Raw genomic sequence first — 12,081 nt, forward strand, 5'->3', positions numbered from 1 at the left:
TACATATCTTTAGGCGCCTGGGGAAAACATTTCTCTTCTACCATTCTATTGCCTTTTTAATGTGCTTATGGTAGTGGGGGGTTTGCTTTCTTTTTTATTTTATTATGTATTTTGTGTTTTCATTTAGTATTTTTATGTTGTTAACTGCCCTGTGTTCTTCAGATGAAGGGTGGTATACAAATTTAATAAATAACAACAACATGGCAGTATTAAGAGTAAAAATATCAATAATGTATCAATAAAACTAGTTGTGTTTTTTAAAAAAACAAACACGTTTAAATATTTATTTCAATATTTAGAAATAACAGCTTACTGTTTTATTCTATATGTAGCATATTTCTTCAACCTTCTCAGAACATTTTCACTCTAATGTTTATGTACCTTTAAATAGCACATAAAAATCATCTTAATATTCTTTGATCCAGTTAATAGTTAAGATAAATTTTACTGACTCTGGCATTACACAATAAACCCAGACTTGCACTAGCATGTTAGCTTGCTTTAAGTAGTTATACGCCTGCTGGTTTCTGGATAACTTTCTGCTACCTTTACCTTCTCCTTCCGGAGGAGAGGGGAAAAAATCACACACACACACACACACACTGTATGTGTGCCCTAAGCATCACTCTAGGGCAGTGTTTCCCAACCTTGTGCCTCCAGCTGTTTTTGGACTACAATTCCCATCATCCCTTGCCACTGGTCTTGCTAGTCAGGGATGATGGGAGTTGTAGTTCAAAAACAGCTGGAGGCACAAGGTTGGGAAACACTGCTCTAGGGATGTGATCAACAAGCCCTGAAAGATTTCTCTGAGATGCTTAGCTTTGGCTCCCAAGATAAACTTTTACATCGTGTTCCAAGTATAAACACTTTTCATTTATTCTTCTTCTAATGAATGCTTTGGGTTTTATAATGAAACAGTATTTCAACCTCGCCTTCTAAAAAGTTAACTTTTGTTTTGCATATTGCCTGTACCCATGTGTGCACATGTATCAACCAGAATACTCCTATATTGTAACTTTTTAAATTTATAAAAATATTTATATATCACTAATTCATAAAGAAAATATCATGGTTCACAACTGTACATAAAACCATACAATGAAAATGTTAAAATTAGAAATCAGATAACTATTCTGTAAAGATGTACTGTTCATTGCCTGCATAAGCCTGATGGAATAGGTAAGTATTCAGCAGGTGTTTAAAAAATTGAAACAGGAGACACCTGCTGAATCTCTGTTAGCAGAGTGTTTCACATTAATGGGTTGATGAAACTAAAGGCTAGGTTCCTTATTGTTGTCAAATGAGCCTCGCCAACTCCGGGGATGACAAGCAACACCCTGGGAGACTATCTCAGTGACTGAGCTGGAACGTAGGGGTTCAGGACCTATGCTGTTCCAGGCTTTGCAAATCAATACAAGAACCTTGATCCTGGGTTCAGTAGAAGATGGGAAGCCAGTACAGCGTCTCCTGTTGTCGGCCAGATGTCCCCAGCAGCATGGCATTTTGCCTGGAATCAAGAAATCTCTGCCCCACAGCATCATTAGTTTGGATGACATGAGAGCCATTGGGGAAAATGTCAATTATCCCTTTATGTAGATTGTTTTAAAAAGCCTATCATTAGTGTCTTGATGATATCATATTTCAACTACCTTTAAATATTTACAACATAGTAGCTATTCTAACACACCCACTATCTGAATTAGCTGGACCTGTTATGCGACAAGTCTAGTACACACCAGAAAGACACAGGAGTTATTAGCAGTTCCACTGCTTGAAGAAAAAGATGTGATGGGGACCCACATGAGGAATACACAAGTTTAATAACTGAATAGATGTTGTCTGGTTTGTAGTAATGATTAATCAAATCCTCTGCACAAGAAGAATCCAACAACTAATGGGGGGGGGGGGAGGGAAGAGACAGAATCTTAACCAGCTTTCACAAACCTGGTGCCCTCCAGCTGTTCTGAACTATAATTCCAATAAGCCCCAGCCATCATAGCCAATGGTTAGGAAAATTATGGAAACTGTTTACACAAAGAGGCTCTGAGTTATATGCAATTAAGTCATACTCTGAGTAGACTCACTGAAATCAATAGTTGATTGATTTCAAGCTCTATTCTGAGTACTAGTTAGCCAGACACAAACTCCTATTTTTTAGGGTTTCCTACAGTATTTCCAATGTCCAGAAAGTACAGCAGATTTCCTGTTTTATTAGCATACATGTGCTTGCCTACTGTTCTTTTCTCACGTTGCTCTGAAAAGCAGGACTGGGAAAGAACTACTGAGTCAGCAGTAACGATTCCCAATTCATAATATAGTAACATAACCAATGGTCATCAAGAAGAGGATATACAAGAGAGAAAGAAATATGCAGGAAGGGCCAGAAGGAGTTCTGCAGGTTTGATATAGTAACCTACAGCTGCCTTCTCCTGATACTGCAATAAAACATTCTACATTTAACACCATAATTTTAAACACAGCAACTACTGAGGAAGGGCACAGTCAATTTACATCAAAGGTTTATTTTTAAATGTTTTTATACCACTTTTCACTTAAAAATTGAAGTGCTGTACACCAAAATTACAGTAAAATCAACACCTATGCAATAAAAAAACAAACAAATTAAGTAAAGACTGGTATTAACTGACAGCAAAGGCTTAGGAGAATAAATAAGTTTTCAGAAGGTACCAAAAGATTTAAATATCTCAAAAAAGAAAAGAAAAAGATTAATAGCCATCAAGTTAAAATGTATTCACAAAAGTAAACAGTGCATACAGTATTTTTAAATCTTCAGTTCTTGCTAAGCAGCCTTCATTTCTTCCTCACTAAATTACTTCTGAAGGATGTTAGCAAGCAGTGGCATGCCCTAAGCAGGTGAGGAAGGGCATTTAAACAAAGAAGTTGAAACACCACTTTCAATATTATTTTCAAATATTTGTTTGTCCAATTACTTCCCATTTGTTTTGCAAACAGATATATTCTTGTCCTTGTGCTCAGTGTACTGGAAAGGGAACTAAAGTGTGCGGGGGGGGGGGGGGGGGGCAAAGACTCACAAGCTAATTCCCTTCCCAACTTTCTGATCTGTGGCAACCAGTTTATTACCACATCCGAAGTGGGCAAGCTGCAGTTTGCAAGGGAAGGAATCAGCATGCAAGTCCAAGGATCAGATTTGATGGTCAAACTATGGTTTAGATGAAGAATCTCTATGGCTCAGTTCAAATATTTACATAGATGACCAAGGATATGGTATAATATTAATTCCCCAAGCAATGACTACTCAGAAGCAGTACAACACCATGCATGTTTTGTATAAAGTTTTATTTCAGGCATGATCCTCAAAGGCAACAGGACTATTGCTAATCTGCCTCACAGAATTTCTTTTTCTTTCTTTCCAGGGCTGTTGTGATTGAATATCTCATTCCACTCAAGGGTACGAACTATGATATCTTACTGGTAACTGAAACTGTCAAGAAGCAATAAAAGCAGCTGTATAATCAGTTTAGTTCAGAGCACTCAAAGAATAGAGCTTACCCATGTAAACCCATGTTGGGTTTTACTTTGCTGGAGCCAAAGTAGACAATATATTACAAACACCCACTGTCCTAAAATTCTAGCACAGAGAAAACTTCAAAACATAATCCTAACAGATCTCAAATACCTGCTTCATATGTTTTATTAGATTCCAGTACAGTAAATATCTGGTTGAAGGACCAACTCTAAATCAAAACCACACAGTTCCATAAATATTTATTCTAGTTTGTATGGATTACTCTAAAACCATTACAAAACTGTGGAAAAGAAAAAAACATATGAAGCATCTCTTTAAAACATCTTGGTAAAGGTAAAGGTAAAGGTACCCCTGCCCGTACGGGCCAGTCTTGACAGACTCTGGGGTTCTGCGCCCATCTCACTTAAGAGGCCAGGGGCCAGCGCTGTCCGGAGACACTTCCGGGTCACGTGGCCAGCGTGACATCGCTGCTCTGGCGAGCCAGAGCCGCACACGGAAACGCCGTTTACCTTCCCGCTGGTAAGCGGTCCCTATTTATCTACTTGCACCCGGAGGTGCTTTCGAACTGCTAGGTTGGCAGGCGCTGGGACCGAGCAGCGGGAGCGCACCCCGCCGCAGGGATTCGAACCGCCGACCTTTCGATCGGCAAGTCCTAGGCGCTGAGGCTTTAACCCACAGCGCCACCTGCGTCCCTTAAAAACATCTTGGTACCAAGTACCTAAAGGATCATGCCCAGACATTAAAGTCAGCATCTAAGGCCCTTCTGCAAGACCCTCGTAAACTGCTTTGAGAGTTTTGCCTAACAAGGTTAGAAATTTATTAAATAAAATTTATATACCAGCACTTTCAATCCATTGATCTAGCATGCATCATGGTGCAAATAACATATACAGATCGTAGCAAAATGCTACCAGAAGTGAAAGCAGGAAAAGAACACAGAAACCTGAACAATATTGGAGTTAGCAGACTTCCTCTATGCAGTAAACGACAGTACAGTATATAGAACTGCACTCCTGTCTCTTTGCGGAAAAATGCAGATTGTTTTCCCCCACACCACAAAGGGCAATCTACCACTAAGCACCACATGGGATATACCGGTAAAACAGAGCAAAAAGGACAGGCAAAAATGTCACCAGAGCCTACTCTAGGTAGACTGCCCTCCTGATTGCCACAGGATCACCTACCACCATAGGCATTGGATGTGGGCAGGCCCTGGGTGCTCCAGCCCCCACAACATTCCCCATGAAGGGACCAGGCACCCACAATTTTTTGCGCCACGGCAGCATCCTCGTGCGGCACTGCCCAGCCGAGGAAAGGGGCTGCAATGCTGCCGTGACTCTCCTCTCAGGTCAGACCTGACCCAGGAGCAGAGCTATGGCTGGACACACACAGCCCTGTGCAGGAGAGAGGCAACGCAGCTTATGCTGCCTCTCCTCCACTCCGCCCCTGGGTCAGACTGGCCTGAGAGCAGAGCTGTGGCTGGGCGCGACCCAGACTCCAATGAAGTAGACTGTGGGGAGGCTGCCTGGTCACACACCCTCTCAAAAATGCATTCAGGGCCATGGAGGGCGTGCTGACATCAGACACATGGAAAGTGAAACAGAAGGTTCTTCAGTTACTGCTTGTCAGCACTCTAAATGCAGCAGCATACCACTGCCTAAAGCAGGGGTTAGCAAACTTTTTCAGCAGGGGACCGGTCCACTGTCCCTCAGACCTTGTGGGAGGCTGGACTATTATTTTTATTATTATTATTATTATTATTTGGGGGGGGATGAACGAATTCCTATTCCCCACAAATAACCCAGAGATGCATTTTAAATAAAAGGACACATTCTACTCATGTAAAAACACGCGGATTCCCAGACAGTCCGTGGGCCGTATTTAGAAGGCGATTGGGCCGAATCTGGCCCCTGGGCCTTAGTTTGCCTACCCATGGGCTAAAGCATACATTCTTCAGCTGAAAGAAAGGTAGTGGGGCATCTTCAGTCACTGCTCCATGGTGAAGCCTTTAGGCACTTCGGCAAGCAGTTACTGAAACCAGAATGCTCAGTGCTTCTCTTCCCCACCCTCTACAATAGCAAGGCAGAGCTTCCACGGTTGCAGTTGAGCAATCTCCATCTTCCAAGAAGGGAAAGAAAAGAGGGATGAATTGGCAGCCAGAATTTTTGGCAAGGGTCATGAGTAGATAAGGTTCCTACTTGCTCCAAACCATTTTTTCCCCTTAAAAAAAGTCAGATTTTGCATACCAGCACTAACCTTTTCTATAGTTACAACTCTATGAAGAAAAACATATGAAGATCAATTTACCCTGTGAATCTTGGAAAGAGCAAGAAGACTCATAAAATCAAATGCTTGTCTGATGGCATTAAAATAATTCATGTACAGACTGATCTTATGCATCTTTTCTCAGAAACATATCCCAACAAATTTAATGAGACGTCCTTCCACATAAGTAGGATTGCAGCCTAAAACATACTGAAATCTCAATTCTACTGTAAGTCTGTATTACTATGACTGTTACATATTTTAAACATCCTTCTGAGTAATGTAAGGCAGTGGTCTCCAACCAGTCCAGGCCTGAGACTTACATCCGATTCCCAACCAGGAGCATGCGACACACTGTTGATTTAAACTTAAGTGTTAACGCCTCACCATATATTAGATACAACAAAAAACAGCATTGGAATGCTATTTTTTCAATACAAGCGAACCATTATTTCATGTATTATTGGTAAAACTTTTGAACTCTTTTAGTAGTTGTATCCTCTTTGATTTCTGGTGGTTTTCTCTTCAGTGAAGCTTGTGGTTGAAACTGAGCAAGAGGGCAGGTCATCATACCATCTATGCCTTTCTATCACTTCCTATAACTTTCACCACCTCCTTTCCGTTTCTGTGACTCGCTGCTGCCCTTTTCTCTCCCTTCCTTCTTGCATTTCTACCCATTCTTTTTCTCACCCTATTCTACTTTAACTTGCTAGTAATACCTTTCTGTCTTTATCTCACATTCCTTTTCACTCTGCTCCCTTTCTTCCAGCTTGTGTCACCTTCTCGACACTTTAATTCACCCCTCTGTGCTCTTACCCACTTCTAATGGCAACCTGCTGAAGTAAAAATGAACAAAAATTCTTGGGAAAATTCATCATCCCCAGAGCCCAATAGAGGCAGCAGCTGTTTTCTGTTGCCCCTTTGTAGGATGATGATGTTTGAAGAAACTACTCTTCAGATTCTCCCACACTAAAGTAACATATAGTTGTACTTCCAAAAAAATAAAGTTTATTCCTTTTAGTTTGCAAAATCTTGGCATTTTACAATTCCTTTAAAAAAGCAATTCAATAAAACCAAATTGCATTCCAAATCAGCACTGAATATTAAATTGCAGTCTTGTGCACACTTATTTGAGAGTAAAGCTCTGTCCATGGCTGAACCCAGGGGAAGTTACTCCCAAAGAAGAGCACAGGAAGAATTGGGTTGCATGTGGCAACAGTACAATCCCTAGTCATGCACTTTAACATGGGAGTAAAAAGAAAAGCCCTGCCATGGCTGAACCCAATAAGCCTTACTACTAGAGTAAATTCCTCAAGAAATCCAGCAATAAAACTGTAGAAACAGGAATTCCTTTCCAGACTGGAGTGTTTGTGTGTTGGAGTGTGTGTTTGTGGTGCCAAATTTTGACATCACATGGGGCACTGCTGAAATTTTAAAGCTCAAAGTCTGCCACTGCTCTCACAAATCTCTGTGATTCAGTGAAATTACAGAAATAATATGAATAGCCCCCTTCCAAGCTAAACAGCATGTTCCCACCAGGGAGTGGGAAGGTGAGAGCAAGGCTGGACCAGACCAGGCCAATGTGAGAAGGCTTCGCTGAGGGTTAAATGGCAGTAATAGCTTTGCTGCAACACACCTATGGATTCTGAAGCACTGGTTAAAGACCTATTGTAGGGTGTTAAAACTAACCCATACAAAATTTATCTTGAGTGTGCATATTTAGAATTTCTTGAAGTACAGTGGTACCTCGGGTTAAGAACTTAATTCATTCCGGAGGTCTGTTCTTAACCTGAAGCACCACTTTAACTAATGGGGCCTCCCGCTGCAGCTGCACCGCAGCTGCACGATTTCTGTTCTCATCCTGAAGCAAAGTTCTTAACCCAAGGTACTATTTCTGGGTTAGCAGAGTCTGTAACCTGAAGCGTCTGTAACCTGAAGCATCTGTAACCCGAGGTACCACTGTATGTTGATGTTTCCCTTTCATTTATTTTCAAACACGCCCCCCCCCTGTATATATTGTGGACTTCAGCTTTTATCTGAGTAAAAAGAGTCTGAAAAGACAGGCTGTGTCATGATAGTCTGTGCCAATGGCATCAGCACTATTTTTAATGCCTTTTAAAAGGACGACATTCAGAGAAAGCAAAAAGGATGACCACAGAAATACAAAATATGACAGAATTCCTTTACCTCTGACAGTTATGTCAAATTAGGAATTTTGATAGTTACAACTTCTTCTTCTAACATATATAAGCACCTGCAAAGAGTCTCTCTGCCATAACTAGGAAGCTCAATGACAATGCTTTGTGTGCAGGAGGTCCTGGATTCAATTGCTAGCATCTCCAGATAGGGCTTAGAAAGCCAGGAAGCCATGGTAACTTGCTCCTAAGCAGAAGCACCTTCCTATATACTAAAGGATAGCAGGGTATGAATATTTTCTATAGCTGTAAATAAAGGAGTGCAGTGGTATCTTGGTTCGACTCCCGAAACCGTTCGAAAACCAAGGCACAGCTTCCGATTGGCTGTAGGTTTGGCTACTGAAAAACGTTCACAAACCGGAACACTTACTTCCGGGTTTGCGGCGTTCGGGAGCTGATTTGTTCGACAACTAAGCTGTTTCGGAACCAAGGTACCACAGTACCTGGCAAGGTAAAAAGAAACGGAAAGGGGTCAAGATTAAAGATGTGTCCGGCATGGGGAGCGGGGATGAAGATAATCGAACGAGAGAAAATGGTTGTGAAAAATATGGCCACGCTTTTGGGAAATGTGCACTTAGAGGCACTTTTGAGCAGTGCCTTTTATCTAGGGGTACTCAAGGGTATGCAATACAGTAGCCTTTTTTCCTAGAAAAAAAGCACTGGTTAGAAGCCTGGCACTTACTGTAACAACTTCATGGGGAGTAACTGGCACTTTTTCATTTTTTTCAAGAAGAAAAGCACTGCTTTCGAGGGCTCTGAAGGACAGCCTCCATATTTGGTGGCGAGTCGATTATTAGTATTTATTTTCGGGAGAAGGGAAAGGGGTTTTTTAGTCCCAAGTTCTCAGTTTTTCCAAGCAGAAAGCAGGCAGCTGACTAAGCCAACCGAGGAGGCTGCTTCGAAGGGGATGCGGGAGGAGAAAAAGAGGCGGGCGCAACAGGGAAACTTTCAGGAGTTGCCCGGAGTTTGACACACACGCACCAACGCCGACTTCACAACTGGGTGCGGTGCCGGGGCTGAATCAGCCGGATCCCCATTCCTGGGATTTGGGGGGGGGGGGGAGGAGGTGAGGAGAGAGGGGATCGGGTTGGGGAAAAGAGAGAGAGGCGGAGAAGGAGAAGAAGGCTCTACTCACTGGTTCGTGGGGGGCGCGTTCAACGGGATGGCCACCTCCTCCTCCTCGTACTCGGGCCCGTCCAGCGAGTCGCCTTCGTCCACTGTGCTCAGCCCTCCGGCCGGAAGCGGCGGCTGCGGGGGCGGCGGCAGCGGAGGGAACCCGCCGGCAGCGGTACCCCCTCCGCCGCCGCCGCCCTCCAGGAGCGGGATCGCCGCTGGCGGAGACAGACCCTTGGACATCTCCGCAGGAGGGGCAGGCCTGGAGCCCACCGAGGGGAGCGACGCCGCGGGGCAGGCGCCGCTTGGGCCCGAGCTGCTACCCAGGAAAGCGGCGGCAGCGGCGCTCTTGTTGCTCCGTGAGGCGGCGGCGGCGGCGGCGGCGGGAGGGCAATGCCCGCTGGGCTCTCCGGCCGCTCCCGAGCCGCCCTCTTCGCCACCCGCTTCGGCCGCCGCCATCATGCTGCTCCGGCTCGCCCCACCCCTTCCCCGCCCCTGCTGCTGAGGCAGCGCGCGGCCGGGAGGAGGCGACAAAGGGACAGAGGGGGAGAGAGGCGGCGGGGGGGGGGGCGGACGACGGACCAACGGCCTCCTTCTACCTCGGCGGGGAGGAGCTTCAGGAAAAGCCGCCGCCGCCGCCTCTTGAGGCGCTGAATGGGAACAATGGGAGCGCCCGCCCAAAGACCTCGCCGCCCGCTCAGTGCGCTGAGGTAAACACCCGGCGCGGCGTTTCGTCTCTTCCTCAACGGCTTCGCACGCGCTCGCCCGGTGGACGGACGGACGGGCGGGGGGCAGCTCCTCCCTTGTTCCTCGGCTGCCACTGTCGCCGCCGTCTCGTTTTACCCCCCACCCGCTAACCCCCCCTCCTCACGGCCGCCGCCGCCTGTTCGGAAAGCGCATGCGCGCCTGTCCCTCCAGTGAAGGTGCTGGCCGCTTTCCGCAAGCGAAGGTTCTTTGGAAGGAGGCGGCTCGGCAAGGTAGCGCTCTCTCCTTCCATCGCGCTCTGCCTTGTGTGCCAGGAGGTCGAGCGAGGCTGGTGCCTGTCCTTATGACACACACACATACATTGCAGTGCTGCCAGGGCTCCTTGACGGCCCCGCAACTCATCACATGTTTGCGAAAGAGGCGGGGGGACTCGGCTGCGCGAACCTCGGCGCGCGTCTACTCCGAAGTTCACTCCTGTTGCGCCCAGAGGGGTTTGCTCCCATTTAAACTTGCTGGCCGTTGTAGATGCAGCCTGAAAAAGACTTTGTAGGCATCAGCTTTCACGGAGTCGAGTCCGCCAGCACATGGATGCATGAAGCAGACTAGAGTACGCAAAACTGCCTCCCACAGTTGTTGTTTTTCAAACTGTTTTTTTAAAAAAGATATCACAAGATTATTTTTTACTGTGTTTTGTTTTCTGTTTTTTCCTGCTAGGAAAGTCAACAGCATCTCCAAGTATTCGAACCGATATCGTCTGAAGTACCTCCGAGTCTGTCGTTATACATCAACATCCATGAATAAATAACTTTATTGGAGTTTAGATGGCCATTGTGCTATTATCTAGCATTTTTGTTTACTAGATTTAATTAGTGCTCTCAAATAGTATTGTTGAGATTGATTTGCACTGGGAGCTGTTTTATGATGCTTATTTCATTCATGTATCTTCAGACTGAAAGTATTTAAAGGCCTTCTTTTATCTCTACTCTTGCCTGAATAGCCTGACCCAGAAACTACTCCAAATGCCACACCTTGTATTTTTGATGCATATTTATAATCAGCAAATTGGGGTGGAAAGTGGTATTGCATTCCAGATGCACCCTGTCATTGCTAAGCAATGGCATTTCCTCAATATATTTTGTGTACAGATAAAAAAAGAAAGAGGAATATGATTCCAAAACCACAAACAGAACTGCCAAACATGCAACTCTTCAAAATAGGGCAGGGTTGGGAGATTAGATTTTTGGTCTATTGGAATAATTGCACAAGAAACACGCGCATATATATATATATATATATATATATATATACATACACACATGCATATATACATCTAAGGTAAAAGTTAAAGGTACCCCTGCCCGTACGGGCCAGTCTTGACAGACTCTGGGGTTGTGCGCCCATCTCACTCAAGAGGCCGGGGGCCAGCGCTGTCCGGAGACACTTCCGGGTCACGTGGCCAGCGTGACATCGCTGCTCTGGCGAGCCAGAGCCGCACACGGAAACGCCGTTTACCTTCCCGCTGGTAAGCGGTCCCTATTTATCTACTTGCACCCGAAGGTGCTTTCGAACTGCTAGGTTGGCAGGCGCTGGGACCGAGCAGCGGGAGCGCACCCCGCCGCAGGGATTCGAACCGCCGACCTTTCGATCGGCAAGCCCTAGGCGCTGAGGCTTTAACCCACAGCGCCACCTGCGTCCCATATATATACATCTACATCTACATATATATCGTATGTATAGTGTGCATATTTTACTTTTTTATATTATATATGAGTGTGTGTGTGTATGTGTGTACACACACACACACACACACATTCTCATGTGGAAAGCCAATGTAGCATTACACATGGAGCATAAGTCTGAAACTTTTTAATTCATGCTCTGAGAAGAGATCTTATGTCACCGATAGATGTGTGTGTATGAGAGAGAGATATGGGCATGGACACATACCAAGCCTGTATCAGCATTTAACAGTATTTCCCCCAACACACCCATCTACCGTATCCCCAAGTTATCTTTTACACTCTGCTGAATTTCAATGGAGTGGAGAAGAGCTGCTACAGGAAAATGTCTTGATGGGTGACAATGTCAGGTGCCATGCTCATGGTCTTTTTGGTGCCAGGTGAAGAAGACATGTTTCTACGACCAAGCCTTTTAAACTTCTGCTTTTCATCTGGGCCTCTCAATCTTATGTAAACATCAAAGTTTATGCCACTTTGTTTTGTATTGCATTTTAAATTTGTACTTTTGGGGTACTCTATGTGACACCTGTGGGTGCCATGGTATCCTCAGATACTC

The 12,081-nt window shown here is 44.8% G+C and overlaps 1 protein-coding gene and 1 long non-coding RNA gene across 2 annotated transcripts in view; one reads left to right on the top strand and one right to left on the bottom strand.

The window, feature by feature from the left end:
* Positions 1-9,549, bottom strand: part of RASA1 (RAS p21 protein activator 1) — a 47,822-nt gene extending 38,273 nt beyond the window's left edge. The window contains exon 1 of the mRNA XM_079995389.1: positions 9,104-9,549. Coding sequence (XP_079851515.1) covers positions 9,104-9,543 — 440 coding nt within the window. The 5' untranslated portion in view covers positions 9,544-9,549. The remainder of the gene's footprint in view (positions 1-9,103) is intronic.
* A 116-nt stretch (positions 9,550-9,665) lies between these two features.
* LOC307226871 lies at positions 9,666-10,768 on the top strand. Its single transcript, XR_013843628.1, has 2 exons — positions 9,666-9,791; positions 10,501-10,768. It is a non-coding gene; the product is annotated as an uncharacterized lncRNA (long non-coding RNA).
* The last annotated feature ends 1,313 nt before the right edge of the window (positions 10,769-12,081 follow it).

This window comes from Podarcis cretensis, assembly GCF_951804945.1.
Source record: "Podarcis cretensis genome assembly, chromosome: 11".
In the NCBI taxonomy this organism is placed as follows: domain Eukaryota; kingdom Metazoa; phylum Chordata; class Lepidosauria; order Squamata; family Lacertidae; genus Podarcis; species Podarcis cretensis.